Raw genomic sequence first — 20,214 nt, 5'->3', positions numbered from 1 at the left:
AAAAGAGAGAGAGACACACACACACACACACAAGTGTTACTACGGACTGATGGTTGTGTTATACAATAGAACAGTTATTAGTCTTTTCCATCACTTTGCAACATGGAAAAGCTATCAGCAGTCGCAGCGACCACACACTCCACATCAAGAAGGTGGGGGAGGTGAGAAGGATCAGTCACTCTGGGAACATGTAAGAATAAGGACATTCAGCTCAGTCAGAAAGCACAGCCCACAGTTCACGTGAGAGAGCTCTGTAGGAGACACTAGTCCCTTGCTTTCAACAGGGATGTATTGAGTCACAGTTCAGGTTCACGTGCATCTCATAGCATTAAGTCAGAGAAAAATACCACGCTATGGTATTCCTATTTTCATTCTTACTAGCAGGGTCCTTCCTTTTTATTCCTCACTTTACTTTTTTTTTTTTTTTTTTTTTGAATTTTGGAGTCACTGTCACCCCTGGAAAACTTTTGCCTATGGTTGTTTCCATGAATATTGGGCTACCATTCCTAAAAGAATCCTCACAGCTGGTCAAAACGAGGGAAGACAACTAGCATTTATTGGACCCGACTACGTGTTCAGCACCATTGTGATGGTTTTACATAGGCTGTATACAAAGTCCCAGTGACGACTCAAGCAGGGGCACTATTCCCGCCCCAGTGTCCACATGAGGAGTCCATGCTGAGAGAGGTGCTGGCGCTGCTGAGTTGTGGCCTGAATGACAGGTGTAAGCCCTCAGCCTCCTGCTTCTCTTCGCTTCTGTGAGCCTGTTGCTGAGCTCTAATGTTAGGAAATTCCTCTCCTGGTGCGGTGTGGTGCTGAACTGCAACAATAACAACAAAATAACAGAAGAGACAATTATGTATTGTAGTCCTGGCATGTATCATGTGTCCTCGTTAATCTTACCCCTAAGCTCTGCTTAGGTGGTATTATTTCCCAATTTCATTGCTAAGGAGACAGGGCTGGAAGGTAAATCAACACACTGCTTTCTTCACTGAGAAAGTTCCTCTTTAGACAAAGTCTCTGCACTTAGTGATTGATTTCTCATTCTGGTGGCGGCATCGAGTTCCTTGAAGACCTGTCTATGCTGTTTGAAGACTGTGCTTGGAGGCCCGCTGGCTTCGAAAGGTCAGGTAAATCCCTCGGGGTCTCACGGGGAATGAGTGGTAGAGACAGGATTCCAACCCAAGTCAGACCATGCTCTCGCCCAGCACTGAGCTCCCTTTCCCTGGATTCACAGATCGGGGTGACGGCCGCAGCAAACAACCCTGTAAAACATGCTTTGTCTCCCCCATTCCCTGCCGTGATTTAACAGTGAGTATATTACGGCAGAAAGAACAAGGCTTTTCATAAATGATCTGTTAGAATTACAGAAGCATGTATGGGGCGCCTGGGTGGTGCGGTCGGTTGAGCTTCTGACTCTTGGTTTTGGCTCAGGTCATGATCTCGGGGTCCTGGGATCGAGCCTCACATCGGCTCTCTGCTCAGCAGGGAGCCTGCTTCCTCCCTCTCTCTCTGCCTGCCTCTCTGCCTACTTGTGATCTCTCTCTCTCTCTGTTAATAAAGAAAATCATTAAAAAAAAAAAAAAACAGAAATTCACACATATCTTGGATAGACTTGACCATCAGTGGGAGTGAATCAAGAGACCGGACGAATCCGTGTGGGTGGGGAAGAGTAGAATGACCCCTACCTCCCTCGCAGGCACCTGGAAGCAAACTCAGGGAGCCAGCCTGGTTGTCATTTCGCCAGCAGAACCCCCATCCGTTGTACTGGCCCTGTCTGGACTGACCTTGCGCTCACATTGGCAGCAGTGACCCTTTCTCCCAGGACAGGAAGTCAGGGGCCCAGAGCTGGCCGTGTTTATCCAGCACAGACTGTCCTCTGTTGTAAGGCCATTGTGAGTCATCAGGCTTCTCCGGCCTGGATGAAATTTCTCTCAAAACAATTCCCCCTTCAAACTCTGACTTCATATTCATCAAGCGATCTTTTATTATTCCATTTCCCGGGTACCTCACCATCGGAAAAGGGGGTGCTCTGGAGAGGACTTACAGGGACCCTAGTTGAAGCAAGGACATATCCACTACTCTAAGCTAATAAATTAGAATTTGGGTTTATATATAAACTTCTAATGAATGTGGTTCATACAAGTCTGTCTCCTTGAGACAGATGAGCTCTGGGAGTCCTGGCATGACCCAGTTTCTGGACCTCCGAGGCTAAGTCTGGAGCCAAAGTCATGGTGCCCTCACCCTGACGGGGTCTGAGGGGCTGTCAAGCCAGATACATCGCTCCTGAAGCTCTTCCTCCGAGCTTCAACGACAAACACAATGGTTGGCCATATAAATGCCTGCAAACAAGGGAAGGTCAGCAAAGTTTTCAGAAGTCTGAAAAGTGACTCAGATGGCACACAAACCCAGAGATTATAGGAGCCACGTAATTCAGAAAAGGGACAAAAGGAAAGACCAAGCTTTGGAAGAGAATGAAAGTAAAAGCACGGAAAACGCCACGGTGTCCACATGAGGCTCTGTCATGCAGTGATTTGTGGGCCCAGAAAACATCGGGAAGCACTCAGGTGGTCAGTGCAGGGGTCGGGGTAAGGGGGTCAGGGGAGTCACGGGGCTCGAAAGTAGGGACCTGAGGATGACACCTGGACCGGCAGGTGGGGGGAGGGTTTGCCATTTCCACTGCTCACTCTTTTTTTTTTTTTTTTTTAGAGATTTTTATTTATTTATTTGACAGAGAGAGATCACAAGTAGGCAGAGAGGCAGGCAGAGAGAGAGAGAGGGGGAAGCAGGCTCCCTGCTGAGCAGAGAGCCTGATGCGGGACTCAATCCCAGGACCCTGAGATCATGACCTGAGCCGAAGGCAGCAGCTTAACCCACTGAGCCACCCAGGCGCCCCATCCACTGCTCACTCTTAAAGAGGAAAGAAAATGAGCTAAAACAAGCCACTGGAAACATCTGTATTTATGGAACTATGGCGCGGCTTTACGTTTCTCTCATCTTCTGGTGTCTAAAGCTTCTCAGAACACTAAGAATTGAAAATGCGAGTGGTTAGGAAGACCTCCCTGCTTGAAATAAGTCTTCATTCTGAAACCGTGGGGTGTTCCCGCACAAGCCGCATCCAAAGAGCTCCTGTGTGTGGACTGCTAGCTGCCCTAAGAGAGCCCAGCAGAGTAGAGGTGGGGAGGGAAGGGGTGTGAAGGCTCACCTGAGGTTGGGAGCCACAGTTTGGATCTCTTCTTCTCCAGGAGGCTGACAATATGCAGGTTTGACAGCAAAAATAGCAAAGGAAAGAAACGATTCTAGTTAAGTACCATTAACAAAGCCACTGGGTTCTTAAGGACCCGTCTGCAACTGTCATTGAATGATCTATGGAGATTTCTTGTACATAATAAATGGTTTCCAAATCAGTTGGAGTCATACCCAGCTCTGCCAAGGTTGGTTTTCATGCATCACTTTGTCCTTTCACGGTTCTGCCCCATGACTCTCCCCGAGCCTTGCAGTATCAGTGGGACTGTATTTGACTCTTTGAAATCTTCATGATCTTTATTTTTAACTTTTTTTAGATTTCACTTATTTAGAAATAGAATGAGTGCACGCTTGGGAGGACGGACAGAGAGAGAGACAGAGAAACTCACGCAGATTCCCTGCAGAGTGTGGAGCCCCATGCAGGGCTTGATCTCACGACCCTGAGATCATGACCTGAGCTGAAATCCAGAGTCAGTCACTCAACCAACCAAGCCACCTAGGCGTCCCCTTTATGATCTTTAGTCTTTATTTTTATTTTTATTTTGGCGGCGGGGGGGGGGAAGAAATTTTCAAGATCTTTACACTGAGACTCCTATCTTCTTTAATCTTTGAACACTAACTCAAAAAGGCAGGAATTCTTCTATGATGGCTCTGCTGTGTCCCTCCTCCCTCTTCTTTTTCGAAGTTAAAGTTTCCACTGTAGTCCCTGTTGAGGAGCAAGCTCCCCAGCCTTATTGACTAAGTATCTGTCAAGTGTCTGTTTTCCAAAACTGCCCCATTGGTGAGGCAACATATGATTGTCCAATTGGGATTAAGAGATCGCCGGAGTGCTGTGTCAATAGTGCAGAGAGTGTAAAAACCTCCTAAGCACACAAAACCATAAATGCTGTGGGAACAACGTGCAGCAAGGGGGTGTTTAGTTATTCATACTTTAATCAGAACACTGGATTATATTTAATACCTGGAATTTGCCAAGTGTGTTAAACTTTCATGTCCACAATCTGTGGCCAACAAAATGAAGGGTAGCTTTCTAACTTCAAAATTAGACCCTTTAAAGGGTGACTCAGTGGCTCAGTCGGTGAGGCATCCAACTCTTGATCTCAGCCCAGATCTTCATCTCAGGGTCATGAGTTCATGTCCTGCACTGGGCTCCATACTGGGCATGGAACCAGTATGGAGTATTAAAAAAAAAATAGTAAAATAAAATTAGGCCCTTTAAATAAGAGAATGTAGAATCATACAAACAAAAGAAATCTGGGATTATAGAGCCATCATTCAAAAAACATAAAAGTGGCAGGTCTTCCTTAAAAGTGTATTTTGTCCAACTGGTAAGAAATGAGTCTGTGACCCAACCCATTCTTTTGAATACATGGCTTGACCCAAACCGAAAGGTGAAGGTAGAATATTCCTATGACTGACTAGGACACTGAGTGTTCATTATAATTGCCAATAAGATATTCAAGAAAGAGTTGTAGCGCTCTTTGATTTCAAAGGAAGGTTTAGGGGTGCCCGGGTGGCTCAGTCAGTTGAGCATCCGACTACTGATTTCGGCTCAGGTCATGATCTCAGAGTCTTGGGATCGAGCCTCCCACTGGACTCTGAGCTCAGCAGAGTCTGCTTGGGATTCTTTCTGTTCCTCTGCCCCATCCCCTGCTTGCACGCACACAAGTGCTCACTCTCTCTCTCAAATAAATAAATATTTTTTAAAAAAAGAAAAGAGGGGCACCTGGGTGGCTCAGTGGGTTAAGCCTCTGCCTTCGGCTCAGGTCACGATCTCAGGGTCCTGGGATCGAGTCCCGCATCAGGCTCTCTGCTCAGCGGGGAGCCTGCTTCCTCCTCTCTCTCTGCCTGCCTCTCTGCCTGCTTGTGATCTCTTGTCTGTCAAATAAATAAATAAAATCTTTAAAAAAATAAATAAAAGGGGTTTTATAAGAAATATTTTAAACAAAAGTTAATTTTCGTTTCATTATGTTGTCCTCAGTGAGTTCCTAAAGGACACAGATACTGGTTTTATCAAACTCTGTAGCCCCAGTGCCTTGAGTAACGGCCAGCCTACTGACAACATTCAATAAATATTTGAAGGATGGACAAAGTACTGAATGAATGATAGGGAACTGAAACAAAACTATACAGAAAACTATAAACAAAACTATACAGAAAAATACGACCTGAGAGTTCCGATTTAGAATCTCAACGATGTCATTTTGATTTTATTAAAGTTCTATATTGTTTTCTTTACTAAACAGGAATTCTGTGTCCCACTAATAAATAATTCACTTCTAAACCCTATAGGTCTTCTACACTTAAACTTATTTTCAGGAGAGGAATGTTCTAGGATATGCTGAGTTTTATCCTGGACACCCCATTGCTGGCTTTCCCCCTACGCATTCTAGTGAACACCTTGTTTTGATTTTCAGAGACACTTCACCATGAAAAATGGATACTGTGTCACCTACACCTTTCTCTAATCAAATCCAACAAATCTACCTGAAGTTTATTAAAAAACCATATAGAGGACACAAGAAGGAGTAAAGATCAGAAAAAGGCAAAAGGGTTGGGGTGCCTGGGTGGCTCCCTCCTCAAGCGTCTGCCTTTGGCTCAGGTCATGATTCCAGTATCCTGGGATTTGCCCAGTGTTGGGCTCCCTGCTCCGCCTCTCCCTCTACCCCTCCCCCAGTTCATGTACATGCATGTTCTCTCTCTCTCTCTCCCCAATAAATAAATCTTTAAACACACACACACATACACACACACACACACACACACACACATACACACACACAGATTTTAAGAAGTAACATTGGGAGAGGACGTGAACAACAAGGAAAGGCAGAAATGGAAATAATTTTAAAGAAGAGATTCATTGTGCTATGGTGTTCACGATAAATACCATAAACGTTCAGAGGGAAAGAAAGAAACTACGTGGCTTTTTGGGTATCATTCATGTAAAACATTCTTTCAAGTGCATAAAGACTACAGAAATAGGGACATCTGGTGGGCTCGGGTGACTCTTGAACCGTAGATTTGATTTAATGTTTATATATATTTTTAAAAGAGAATAGATAAAATCCACCCCAAAGTATCCATGGAAAATCATTTGACAATGACAAATGTCATTGACAATGACATTTCCCCATCTGTAAAATGAGCCTAAATATCTCCAGGCTCTCTTTTAGTCAAATACTGCATATTTTGCTTTGAATGGTAAAATCATACATATACACTAGTTCACTAAACAATTATCTTAGCACTAATTTTTATGTTGGCATCATGCCATCTCTGGAGCATAGCGGGGAAGAAGAAAAATAAGACCCTTCCCTCATCAAGCTAATTGTCAATTGGGAAAGTCAAGGGTGGGGCACTGCTTCTAGCCAATAATCTCTATAAGAATAATGAAAATGTAGCTGTTGAGACAAAAGATTGCCTCTCTTAGAGGCAGACAAGCTCCCTTTGTTGTTTTGTTGTTAAAGTAGGAAGGTTCCCTGCCCCCACCAATTTCTTTGAAAAACAAACAAGATCTAAATCACAGCATTTCAATGAGATGCTAAGATCTGTGAAATCACATAGATGTCTGTTTGCTCCCAGGATGCTGGTTGGCATGGTCCTGAAATAGTGCCTCTTAAATAAAACATTCCAAATGGAAGCATGAGGGTCCCCACTAGACATGATCAGCTGTAGGCTTTTTACCAGAACCAAAACTGTAACAGCAACAACAACAAAAAAAAAAACCCCGAGAAACTACTGGCCATATAGGTAAAAAGGGAATGATGTTCTGAGCTGGGCACACACTTCGCTTTAATCTCTGCAAGAGCCCACCAAGGGAAGTGTGTAAGTCACATTCTCCCTTCTTCCCAGAGTAGAGAACAGGTTCAGAAAGGGAAGTAATTCAGTTAAAGTCAGGTTGCCAGAAAGTAGGGAAAAGAATTAAAATTAAAGTTCTTCTGACTCCAAATGACCATATTCTTTTCATGATACATGCTTTCTCCGGTAAGGGAAAGCTTTGAGGCCAGGTTTACCAAGGCGCATTCTGGGGAACACCAATGAGGCCAGATAATCCAAGAGCATAAATGGAGTCCACCGTCAAGTATCTTTGGGAACTGGGACGCCTGGGTGGCTCAGTTGGTTAAGCAGCTGCCTTTGGCTCAGGTCATGATCCCAGCGTTCTGGGATCGAGTCCCACATTGGGCTCCTTGCTCTGCAGGGAGCCTGCTTCTCCGTCTGACTCTGCCTTCCACTCTGTCTGCCTGTGCTCGCTCTTGCTCGCTCTGACAAATAAATACAATCTTAAAAAAAAAAAAAAAAGTATCTTTGGGAACTACCAAGCATATTAAAGGCTGTGAGGTATTACATAAAAGAAACATTTGATTTTACTTAATCAGTTTTTTTCAAACTCATTTAACTGCCAAACCTAGATTTTCCCCCCATTTAATAGTTATTAACATCTCTTGGAACTAACAAATAGTTTACCATATGCTTAAATGACTGAAAAAGAGGAAAAAGTGTTGAATGAGAGCTTTAAAGTGAAAATTCACTTTTTGAATGGAATTTAAATAAACTACTAGCAGTTCTGAGGGTCGCATTAAAAAAATGTGAGATGTAGTTTGTTCTCAAGGTGATGGGGGTGGTGGAGGGCATGGAGGGAGTCAGAGGCAAACAGGGAAACAGACATAGGACCATACATTTAGCATATTTCAGGGCAAGTTCTTAGTAAAGAATGAGGGCTCAAGTTGAAGGGAAGATTTGGGGGAGAAAAGAGGCTTGAGCTAGACCTGAGGGATAGTGAGATTTAGAAAAGGGGAGAGTCTGGGAGACAGTGAAAGGCAGAAGTATGTTTGGAGGATAGTTCTTGCGGGATTGTAGAGTGCAACGGTCAAGGAAGAATTCTTGAGACATTTTGGGCACAAAAGCTGTTTTTATTATAGTGCGAGGACAGGACCTGTGGGCAAAAAGACCTGCATTGTGATTGTGAAGAGTGACTGATCACACACAGTTTCCCATCCGATGGAAGAGAAGGGGACATTAGGGCTCCAGGAAATTGAGTCTATAGGTTCCTGGAGGTCTATTATTAAGATTGTGTTTCCCTTGTAAATCATTAAGACCTTACAAACTATAGAGGAGTTTCAAGTCTTATAGGACAGTGATCTTTATCAGTTGGCCATTTGTTTTTCCTTTGTTCTTGGGCAGTTACTAATGCCTGAGGAATACCATATATATCAGATATGTATATAGTATATCCCACCTTATTTATATATATTCCACCTTAAGTTGGGGAGGGGTCATGGGGTGTCAGCTAGGGTTTTGCCCTCCGTTTGCCTTTTGCTCCCTCATCACAGTTAAGAAAGGATCCTCAGAACTACAGGGGGAAATAAAATAGGACAGGTAGGGTTGGTCCAGATTATAGATAACCATACAGAAACCATTCTGCTGATAATGATGAAAGGAAAGATTAAAATCTGATTTGGAAAGCTGATTAATTAATCTGTATAAGTGTGGGGAGAGAGACTTGAATTTTACAACTGGCAGCCCCTTAGACAAAAGTTAACAGAACTCTAACGAACAAATCAGTCAATTCTCTAATCCAGTCTCTCTTGCTCTAAAGATAATGGAAGGCCAGAGAGGTCACTTGATTTTCCTAATGTCACACAGCTTCAGGAGCAGGATACCAGACTTAAGAACTCAAGAAGTTCAATACGCGGGGATTGAGCACAAAATGGTGCCAAAGAAAGTTAAATGTACGATGGGGAGCAAGGGCACGACACAAATCAGCACATTTGCCAGAGGGATTTCGGTTTGAAAAGGTCTATTTAAAATAATTAAGACAAACCACCAAAACCCCTTTGAACTCCAGGTTAGCCCAACACCTTTGCAAACAAATACGTTGTTATGTTTAGAGGTTGCTGTCAACAAAGAAACACAAATTACAGGAAAAAAGAAATTACATTTTTAAAAGGGAGCGTATCTCAAAAAACACATGGGAGAGGGTAACAGAAAAGGACAAGCTTTCCTGATAACAGAAGCGGCTGCCACAATCTTCCCTCCACCTCACGTTACAATCCTTTTATTTAGTATTTACTATCAGGGACATAGTGGACATCTCCGTGCTTGAAGCGCGTTTGGTGCTGGGACTAGCTTCAAAGATACCAACAACAAATTAAAGAAATTCCGCAGTGAAACCCTCAGCGACCAAAACGGTAACTAATTTGGGGTAAAAAGAGGAAAAAGATTAGGCTAGGCGGTGTGACACCTGTGGCCACGGGTATTTAAAAGGGTTTCCCCAGACTGCCACCTTGGGCACGAAGAGTCCGAGACGCGCCCGCCAAGGCAGCCGAGGCCAGCCAGGCGCAGCCAGCTATATCCGCTAAGGATACACGCTAACGTGGCGGCCCCTCTCCCGCCACAGAGGAACCCTAGCCCCGCCCGCGGATACCCGAGGCCCCGGCCAGAGATTACCACTCCCGACTCCACGCGCGTACGCGGGCCAGGCCGCCGCAGCGGGGTGGCGCGCAAGGCATCGCGGGACTTGTAGTTTCCTCCCGCACTCCCCCTCCTCTCGCCCCCAGCAGCTCTCTGGAGGCGGGGAGATCCTGCTCTATGTAAATGATCCGCGGTGCCAAGCGGGCTTCCCCTCCCTCCCCCTACCTTCTCCTGCGAGAGTTTGAAAATTCCCGCGGAGCCGGCGCCTAGGCCGGAACACTCGCGAGAACTCAGGTCTCCGCGCCGCGATCCCCTTTCCGGCTGCTGCCCTCCCTCCGCGCCCTCCCTCGGCGCCCCGCCCCTTGGCGCCCCGCCCCACCCCGCCCCACCCCTCCCAGGCTTATAAGACTTGGTCGGTCCGCCCGCGGTAATGCTTAGAGCAGGCCCGGCGCCATCAGTCTGTAGGAGGCAGAGTCGTAGGGAGGAGGACTTGGAACGGCGGCGCGGGCGGCCTCGGAGTCGCGGATCTGCGCGTCGGACGGCAGCCGGCGGAGGCGCCTCAGGGGCTGTGGGTCTGCGGCGGCCGGCGAGGTCGCGGGCGGGGGCTGGAGGTGCGGCGGCGTGCGCGCCCTGCCTGAGGCGGCCGTGTCTCCCGGGAGATGCTGTGACGGACCCGCGCGGGAGGAGCTCGCGCGCGGCCTTGCGCCCCCTGCACTCGGCGGCCGGGGCGGTCTGCCGCCCGCCCTGCGCAGGTAGGGAAAAGGCGGGAGGGGCCGGGCCGGCGCGCGAGGGCGGGTCCGCGCGGCCTGGGCCGCAGGGCCGCGGGCCTCCCTGCGTGGGGCCGAGGGCCGGGGCGCGCGGCGCGGGGGCGGGCGGCCGGGCTCGCTGGGCGGGCGGCGGGGGAACGCGGTTGGCGGCGGGGGCCGCGCGCCCGGGGGAGGGGGGGCCCCCCAAGCAGCGGGTTACATAACCACCGGCCGGCGGCACATGGCGGCGGAGAGGCGTTGCGGGAACCACCCCCTGCGCCTTCCGCGGCGCCGGCCGGGCCCGCACGCCGCGCCGGGGGGCCGGGCCCGCGGCATGTCCTGGGCGCCGTGCTCGGGAGTGGTGGAGACCTTGGTCGGCCTGGCCCCGAGCGAGCTTACCGGGCGGTGGAGCCGGTATTTCATCGCCGTGTGCTCCACATGCTCCTGGGCCTGGCTCGGGTGAGTCCGGGCCGCGGGAGGGGTCGGGGCGGGAGTGGAGAGTGCGGCGATTTGGTCAGCACGTCTTGGGGTGGCTGTCGTCTTCCTGGACCCCCGAACTTGAGGATGATCACTTTTGTTACTAGTTGACTGCCGGGCTGTGGGGGAGGTTAGTTGATTGTCAGCGCCAACGAGGTCCGTGCTCGCTGTTATCTTTTTTCAAATACCGTTTGAAAAGTATTTGGAAGAACCTGGGCCCTTTAGGGTAAAATATAGGCCTCATGGAAACTTTCAACTTCCGTTTATTCTCAGAATATCGTAAAGAATCGGTAGATTTTGAGAACCTTTCGTGAGCTTTGACCGACTGGGTGGGAGACCAGGAATGACAAGCGCAGTTTCAAGTTAATGCTGGAGGGATGCGCCAGGTGTGTTAAGTGCTATGGGAAGTGTGCATTCTCTCCGTTACTGTAATTTTTGATCCTGTTTTTCAGTAACCTAGCAAAGCGTCACCAGGTCGCAAAACAGCCAGAATTATTTTAAAATGATTTTTAAAAGATCCTTCTGTAGCAACTTGGGGATGGACACATCTTCATTTAAAAGGAAGCATAACATTGTTCCCTTTTCTCCTGCTGATCATGAAAATTTACAGCACCTTCTAATTTTTCTTCAGAATGAAGTCTAACTCTCTTAGGTTAGGCAAGCAGTTTCCACGATAAGTCTCTTCTGCTTTCCAGACTCAACTACTCACATATTTATGCTTTGCCTATTCCAGAATCCTCCCCATATCCGGGCCCATTTTTCTTGAAGATGTATGTAGGTGTTTCTTTGCTCATGGCCTTCCGCCTGGAGCTCCATCCCTGCTTTATTCAAGTTCTGAAATTTCAAATCCTCCTCACTTTAAATGCCATGTTTTCTAGTCACTTTTCCATTTCCCTTTATTCCACATCATTTATACCACTGTTGCAGCATTTATTTTTGTCTGATATTCTAAGGGTTGATTATATGTATCTCCTTCTGGAAGGTAAACTCTTTGAGGTCAGGAAGTGGGTCATCTTAGTGCCCTAGAGTTCCCTGCCCAGCACAATGTTTTAAAAGTACTTGGAGATTAATAAATGTTGGAAGTAAGTTTGAAAGAGCCGCTACTAAAGAAGTTTAACTTAATAGTTTATTAGTAGAAGTTTAGAAGCTTTTGAGTCCACTGACAGCTTACACGTACATCATAATTCTTAGTCTTTTTAGGAGTCACAAAGAAAGTAAAAATGCATAGAGAATGTTCTGTGGAAATGTTTGTTCTGTGTTGTTACAATATAATTAGTGAACAACTAAATGAGAGTTTTTTTTGCTGTAGTGGGATTCAGCTGCTTTTGAGGCTGTGTGTGTATCCCGCAGAACTGATTTGTGGTATTCTTTTTTTTTTTTTTTTAAGATTTTATTTATTTAATTGACTGACAGATCACAACTAGGCAGAGAGGCAGGCAGAGAGAGAGGGAGAAGCAGGCTCCCTGCCAAGCAGAGAGGCCGATGTGGAGCTCCATCCCAGGACCCTGGGATCATGACCTGAGCTGAAGGCGGAGCCACCCAGGCACCGCTGATTTGTAGTATTCTGTGTTATAAAATCTTTCCTAGTAGTTTTGTGAATTTTATTTTGCTTCTTAGTACTGAGACCATATATATTTAAAAATAAGTTGGACCCCAAACTCTGTGGCCAATAAGAGATTTTTCTTTTTAATAAGTTTATTTTTTTAGAGCTGTTTTAGGCTCACAGTGGAGTTGAGTGGTAGGTACAGAGACTGTAGTTCACACTCTCCCTGCTTCCACTCAGGCATAGCTTCCCCCCATTATCAACATTCCCCACTAGATTAGAACATTTGTTACAATTATTGAACCTACATGGACACATCATTATCACCAAAGTTCACAGTTTACATTAGGGTTCAGTCTTGGTGGTGTATGTTCTGTGGGTTTGGACAGAATGAGAAGTATCTACTGTTACAGTGTTATCAAAGTACTTTCACAGCCCTAGAAATCCTCTGTACTCTCTCTAGTCATCCCTCACTTACTGCTAAACCTTGGCAACCAAGAAAGTCTTTTTACTTTCTCCATAGTTTTGCTTTTTCCTGAATTGTCCTGTCATTGGAATCATGCAGTGTGTAACCTTTTCAAATTGACTTTTTTCACTTAGTAATAATTCTGATTCCTCTATGTCCTTTCATGGCTTGATAGTTCATTTCTTCTTTAAAGTTTTTGTCTGTTTATTTAAGTAATCTCTCTGCGCAGTGTCTGGAACCTGAGATCAAGAGTCACAGGCTCTCCTGTTTGAACTAGCCAGGGGGCCCTCGCTCACTTCTTTTCAGAACGGAGTGAATATTACGTTGCCTAGACATTCTACCATTTATTTAGCCATTCACCTACAAAAGGACGTACTAGTTTTCTACAGATCTTAGTAGTTACGAGGAAAAGCTGTGATAACATCTGTGTGCAGTTTTTTGTGTGGACATGTTTTCAGCTCCTTTGGGTAAATACCAAGGAGTGTGATTGCTGGATCCTATGGTAAGAATATGTTTAGTTCTGAAAGAAACTGCCAAACTATCTTCCAGAGTGGCCGTACCATTTTGGATTCCCACCAGCAGTGAAGGAGAGTTCCTGTTGCTCCACATCCTCACCAGCATTTGGTGGTGTCAGTGTTCCGGATTTGGGCCGTTCTAAAAGGTGTGCAGTGGTGTCTCATTGCTTTGAAATGCATTTCTCTGATGACATATGAAATGGAGCTTCTCATGTGCTTCCTTGCTATCTGTGTATCCTCTTAGAGAGTGTTTGCTAAGGTCTTTGGCCATTTTTTAATTGGGTTGTTTGTTTTCTTGTTGGCTTTTAAGAACATTGAGTTTTTAAAAGTCGATTTTATTGCTTAACCCGTCTATTTCTATTTCTATTCCCTGTGGTGAGTATCTTTGCTGTCCTAAAATACCATGTTTTGGATCTGTTAGTTGCAAGGCATTGTGACTCTGGAATTCACAGGAACAAGACATGATTTTTGCTTTTTAGGAATTCATACTATGGGAGGTGGGAGGACAGACAAACACAGATAACAAGTTTCAAAAATAATAGTTATGATTGCTAACCTAAAAGTGGAAAAGAGTGAGCTCAGAGATGAGATTAAGTGGGAAAGGATGGGTCTATGCAGACCACACTGGGAGTTTAGTCTTTGATGGATGGGGTTTTGGCACATAGAGATGAAAGGGGGGAATAGCGTAAAAGAATGAAAGTGCTGGGCAGTAGCAAACTTCAGGGGAATTTGGGAGACAGCCCTGTAGAGATAGTCTGGAGCTGCCATTCATTGCCTGTGGCTGAGGATATTGGTTTTTATATGCTGTAGGGAGTCATTGAAGGGTTTTGAGAAAAATATAATCCTTTTGTGGTATCAAGAAGATGAACATTTTTATTTCAGTGGCAGCCAACATTTTTTTTTTTTTTCCCAATGTCCTGCTCTGCCTGCCTAGACCTTCAGAAGGAATTGAAACTTTCAGAGGTTGCTGATGTTGACATGTCGTAAAGGCTGGGACTCTGCTTAATTTTGTACAAAACTGAGCAGAGCTGCTTAGCGTATATTTGTGAACATACATGTCTATATGAGATGTTCTTTCTAATAGTATAATTTTTCAGTTCTCTTCATTGTGCTTAAAATGTTAAAATTCTTACTGTAAATTGTTATTTGAAAGGTCTTGAAGCCAATTTTTGCCCTGTGGATTCAGAGGCTAACTTGTGAATTTGAAAAACTTTGTTTCATTCACTGAGCACTTTTTAAAAACTCTTGTGCCAGGCCCCATGATAAACTAAGAGTTAGAAAGATAGGTATTCACATTATCTAGAAGCTTGGGTGTGACATGAAGACAGAGTAGAGAAGTCCAACATTACATGTATTAGTAAGCAGTAGAACTAGGACTTAAAGCCATTTTAATTCAAAGTTTGTGCCTTTTCTAATACTCTGGATGGAACCTGCAGTTATTGTTCAACTTGCTGTTTCTCAGACACTAAGAGCTTTGAGAAATTCTTTTTCCTCTTGAAATAGCATCAGTTTGAGAACACAGCTCGAAATCCAGAGGTTCTAAAGGGGTAAATTCCTTTAGTTATGTAGAAGCTAAGTCTAACTTGCAGGACCAAGAAGTGAATTATAATTGTTATTGTAATCCTAAGAAACAACTGAATGGAGAAGGGAGATGGGAATTTGAAGATAGAGGAGCACTTAGAAGGAAACTGTGGTTTCAGCCTTTCATTTTTGTGTGTGGAGCATTTTACCAGATGATAAGCATTTAGTATTGGTTGAGTGAATTAAGAAATAGACTCAGAATTGATAAACTGATTATCCATTGAATGTGACAGATTAAACAGATCACTAAGGAAGTTAACAGCTTCAAGGATTCAAAGTTCAGAGCCTTTAAATTTAATCTCTAAGTTTCTAAGGATAGCACTAACTTAACATCATTATAATCTTAATCTTTTGCGGAAATACTGTGTAGTTGGGTTTGCTATATGGTGTTGAAGTGGCTGCAGAGCATCTTGTTACTGGCCTGAGGTGGAAGGCATCAGCTAGAGCAGAAGCAACAGTGCTTTGGAGATGTGTGACTGACCTTGGATGTACCTGTACAGAAGTCCGTGTTATGGAACTGTGACTGGGCCTAGCAGAGAGAAAATCATGGATCAATTTAGGACAAGTACTTTTACAGAGAAGTTGGACCACAAGTGTGCTTGAGAACCAGGTAGTGGGCCTCTCCCCCTTGAAGACCAGCACAACCCACCCCCAACGCATACACTGACCATAGAGTGCTGCAGAACTTCAGCTCCAGTGGAAACCGCATCAGGTCTCTTCTAACAAGCAGACCAGAGCACATCTAGTTAAAACTCGCCACACTCTGACCAAGGGCCAAACACTGCCCACTGCAGGCACGGAGAAACTCTGCAGAGGACTGACCTGAGGGAAAGAGCAGCCCAAACACAGCAGCGCGGTGGCACAAAGCACACGACAGGACACTGCCTGAAGCACCAGGCCCTGGATGATATATGGCCTCTTCATAATAAAGCCATTACAGTATTCTCAAGAACAGGAAACATAACAGGACTTCCTAACATACTGAAGACAGAGACTTGGACAAGGAGGAATTCATCCCAAAAGAAAGAACAAGAAAAAGTCATGGCCAGGAATCTCATTGAAACAGAGAAGTAATATGCCGGAGCCAGAATTTAAGACAACAGTCAATCATAAGGATACTACCTGTGCTTGAGAAAAGCATAGAAGACACCAGGGAGTACCTTAACACAGAGATAAAACACTTAAAACCTAGTCAAGCCAAAATAAAAATATGCTATAACTGAGATTTGAAACTGACCGGGTGTAGTGAGCACAAGGATAGAAGCAGCAGAGGAACGAGTACGTGACATAGAAGGTAAAATTGTGGAAAATAATGAGACTGAAAAGAAGATGGAAAGAAAACTCTTGGATCATGAATGTAGACTTTGGGAACTCAGTGACTCCATAAAATGTAATAATGCTCATTTCATAGGAGTCTCAGATGAAGAAGAATTTCATAGGAGTCTCAGAAGAAAAAAAAAAGAGAGAGCAAAGGAGGCAGAATGCTTATTTGAGGAAATTATAGCCAAAAAGTGTCCTAATCTGGGGAAAGAAACAGACATCCAAATCCAGAGGCACAGAGAACTCCAAAAAAAAATCAATACAAGCAGGCCAACACCAAGACACACTAAACTTGCAAAATACAGAGACAAAGAAAACAGCCTCAAAGCAGCAAGAGAAAAGAAGTCCCTAACTTATAAGGGAAGTCACATCAGGTTAGCAGCAGATGTCACCGCAGAAGCTTGGCAGGCCAGAAGAAGGTGGCCTGGTATGTTCAACCTGCTGAATGGGAAAAATAGCTAGTCCAGAATATTTTATCAAGCCAGGCTGCCATTCAGAGTAGAAGAGATAAAGAGTTTCCCAAACAAAAACTAAAGGAGTTCATAACCACTGGACCAGCCCTGCAAGAAATATTAAAGGGGTCTTTGAGTGGAAAAAGAAAGACCAAAACAAATAAAGACTAGAGCAGAAATTCTCTGGAAATGACGACTTAACAAGTAATACAAGAACACTAAATTCATATCTTTCGATAATTACTCAGTGTAAATGGACTACATTCTCCAGTTTAAGGCCATAGAGTGTCAGGATGGATTAAAAAAACAAGACCCATTTGTATGCTGCTTGCAAGAGACTCATCTGAGACCCAAAGACACCTGCAGATTGAAAGCAAGGGGATGGAGAACATTTCTCATTGTTAATGGACATCAAAAGAAAGCCAGGTAGCCATCCTTAGATCAGACAAACTAGATTATAAACCAATTGTTGTAATAAGAGCTGAAGAGGGGCACTCACTATATCATAATAAAGGGATCTATTCAACAAGAAGATCTTAACACTTGTCAATATTTATGCTGCCAACTTGGGAGCACCCAGATATTTAAAATAGTTCACAACAAACACAGAGGAACCATAATTTAAGTGGTGGATTTTAACACCCCACCTACAGCAATGGACAGATCTTCAAAGCAGAAAATCAACAAGGAAACAATGGCTCTGAATGACACATTGGACCAGGTGGACTTAACAGATATATTCAGAACATTTCATCTTAAAGCAGCAGAATACACATTCTTTTTGAGTGTACATGGGACATTCTCCAGAATAGATCACATGCTAGGTCACAAATCATGCCTCATCAAGTGCAAAAAGATTGAGATTGGGGTGCCTGGCTGGCTCAGTTGGTTAAGCATCCAACTTTTGATCTCAGCTCAAGTCTTGATCTCAGGGTCTTGAGATCAAGCCCTGTGCTGGGCGTGGAGCCTACTTAAAATTCTCTCTCCCTTTCCCCTGCCCCTCCACCCTGAGTGTGCCCCCCCCCCCATTTCTAATTTTAAAAAAGCTGATTGGGATCATACCATGGGTATTGTCCATCACAACGCTGTTTGTCTTTTTTTTTTTTTGTCTTTTTTTTTTTAAAGTAGGCTCTGCGCCCAACATGGGGTGTAAACTCACGACCCTGAGATCAAGAGACACACCAACTGAACCAGCCAGGCACCTCTCCAATCACAGCAGTAAGAAACTTGAAGAAATCCACAAGAAAAAAGCTGGAGAGACCACAAATACATGGAGGTTAAAAAACATCTTACTAAAGAATAAATGGGTCACCCAGGAAATAAAAGAAGAAATTAAAAAATACATAGATACAGTGTACTTGGAACCTCTTAACACTTGAAAACAGTCCCTACAGCACTGGGTTCTGTTTCTGATGGGTTAATGCAAATTTGACTTTATTTTGTTGAATTTATTTTGATGTAAGGTAACAGAATAGTAATAAAAATCTACCCACTGATACATTCAAGATAGCAAATGTTTCACAAAACTTTCTACTTCCTTTTACTTTATTTTAGGAGGTTCTGCCCCAGACGTGGGATTAGAACTTACAACCCCAAGGTCAGGAGTCACATATTCTACTGACTGTGTCTGCCAGGCACCCTTACTTCCTTTTGTTTTAGATTAATTGTGGATTTATAAACTTTACCTTTAAGGTTTTCCTGCAAATTAGGCTGCTTTTTTACAGTTTAAAAATTATTATATTTTGGAATTTAGTGATTAAGTCAAATGGCTCTGTGTACTCTCTGAGATCATTCTTTTCCCTTGAGTTTTCTCTTTCTAGACCATTGAGTACCCCCTACCCTGAAAGTTTTTATTTCCATATGTCAGTTTTCACCTCAAGATCATTATCTTTTGGTGTTAGCCAAAAAGTGTTTTATGCTGTGCTACTCAGAATAATAGTGCTGGGGATACAAAGATAAGGCAGGGTGCCCGAAACTATAGGGCAGACATGGTGTCAGTTTTACCTGAAGATTTGAAGTCTAATTAATGTCCAGTACATGGAAGTTACTTCATAGATTGTAGCTTCCTTCCCCTCACCACTCATTTTAGGGTGGGAATGCCTTCTGATCTTTTATTCATCTATAATTTCCCATTTCTGTATCATACTGAGGAGGAGGAGTTTTTTTTCTTCCCAGCAGGGATGGCTAAATTATCTCAGGACATTATTAAAATTTTGTGATTTTTCCATCTGGTATCATTTTCACAGTGATTTGAAATGTTATTTTTGTCATAAGTGGAATAGTTCAGTCTCTGGTCTCTTGATTTCATTGATCTGTTTCTCTGTTTTGTTGTTTCTTTGTTTTTGTTTTTTTCTTAATCGTACAGAACCAGCTTTTTGTTTCATGGATTATTTTCAACTATGATTTTTCTGTTTTGTTTCATTAAATTCAGTTCTCTTATTCCTTTCTTCTGTTGATGGTTTAATTTGTTCCTTTTCTAGTTTAAAGTGGAAGCTTAGGTTACTGATAGGAGATCTTCTAGTTGTTTAGTGCTGTGAATTTCCCTCTAAACACTGCTTTAAGCTGTATTACACAAATTTGGGTAGGTCATGTTTTCATTTTCATTCAGTTCAAAATATTCTTCTTTCTAAAGGAACTTATTCGACATTCTTTGTACTTCCTATCTGCTGGTGACTGTCTTTTTCACTCTTGTGTGTTGAAAAGTATTTTGCCTTCATTTTTAAGTGATATTTTCACAGGGGATAGAATTCTAGGTTGAATTTTTTTTTTTCTTTCATAACTTAAAATATATTGTTTCACCATCTTCTGGCTTGCATAGTTTTACACGAGAAGTCTCTTGTCATTCTTGTTCATCTTTGCAGTGTAATACTTTTTAAGATTTTCTTTTTCCCTTGCATATGATATATTTTGTTTCAGTTTTAATATATGTATTGCTGAAGTGCTGAAGTGAGCCCAAGTATGATGTATTTTGGTGCCATTTCTTCATGTGCCTTGTGGTTGAGTTGTTGGCCTTTTTGGATTTGTGGGTTTATAGTTTTCATCAAATTTGGAAACTTTTGGCCATAAGTTTTTAAATATTTGTCCTTTTTTTTTTTTTTTTGAGATTGCTGTTATATATTAGGGCACTTGATATTGTCCCATAGGTCATTGATGTTCTGTTCTTTTCCTGCCTCAGCCTTTTTTTTTTTTTTTTTTTCTCTTCCATGTGCTTCGTATTAGATAGTTTCTTCTGTGGATGTTTAGGTTCAGTAATACTTTAAGTGTCTGAATCCCATTCAGTATTTCTCATCTCTCGAAGTTTGATTTGGTCTTTTTTATATCTTCTGATATATCTTCTGTCTTCTTGGACAGAGGTATTATGGCTAGGATAACTGATTTAATGTCCTCATCCAGTAATTATAACTTCTGTGTTATTTCTAGGTCTACCTCTTTTTTGTGCTCTCTCTCGCTTTCT

The 20,214-nt window shown here is 43.6% G+C and overlaps 1 protein-coding gene and 1 long non-coding RNA gene across 17 annotated transcripts in view; one reads left to right on the top strand and one right to left on the bottom strand.

The window, feature by feature from the left end:
• Positions 1–535: 535 nt before the first annotated feature.
• On the bottom strand, positions 536–1,847 carry LOC309849618. Its single transcript, XR_014303781.1, has 2 exons — positions 1,689–1,847; positions 536–820 (listed from the first exon to the last, which is right to left on the bottom strand). It is a non-coding gene; the product is annotated as an uncharacterized lncRNA (long non-coding RNA).
• Positions 1,848–10,061: 8,214 nt separating this feature from the next.
• The window catches only part of AHCTF1 (AT-hook containing transcription factor 1), an 82,576-nt gene continuing 72,423 nt past the window's right edge, over positions 10,062–20,214 (top strand). For 2 of the 16 annotated variants that reach the window (XM_082702336.1, XM_082702345.1), the window contains exons 1-3: positions 10,248–10,412; positions 11,157–11,269; positions 13,442–13,553. Coding sequence is in view for 6 of the 16 variants with exons in the window: in XM_082702339.1 (XP_082558465.1) it covers positions 10,091–10,412; positions 13,442–13,553 (434 nt within the window). In the remaining 10 variants the exon portion in view is untranslated. Of the gene's footprint in view, positions 10,413–10,841; positions 10,866–11,156; positions 11,270–13,441; positions 13,554–17,888; positions 18,037–20,214 lie in introns of those variants that run through there. The other 14 variants (XM_082702339.1, XM_082702331.1, XM_082702337.1 and 11 more) reach the window with 12 other exon arrangements.

This window comes from Mustela nivalis (genome assembly GCF_964662115.1).
Source record: "Mustela nivalis genome assembly, chromosome: 16".
Taxonomy (NCBI): domain Eukaryota; kingdom Metazoa; phylum Chordata; class Mammalia; order Carnivora; family Mustelidae; genus Mustela; species Mustela nivalis.
This window is presented reverse-complemented; position numbering and strand designations above follow the sequence as displayed.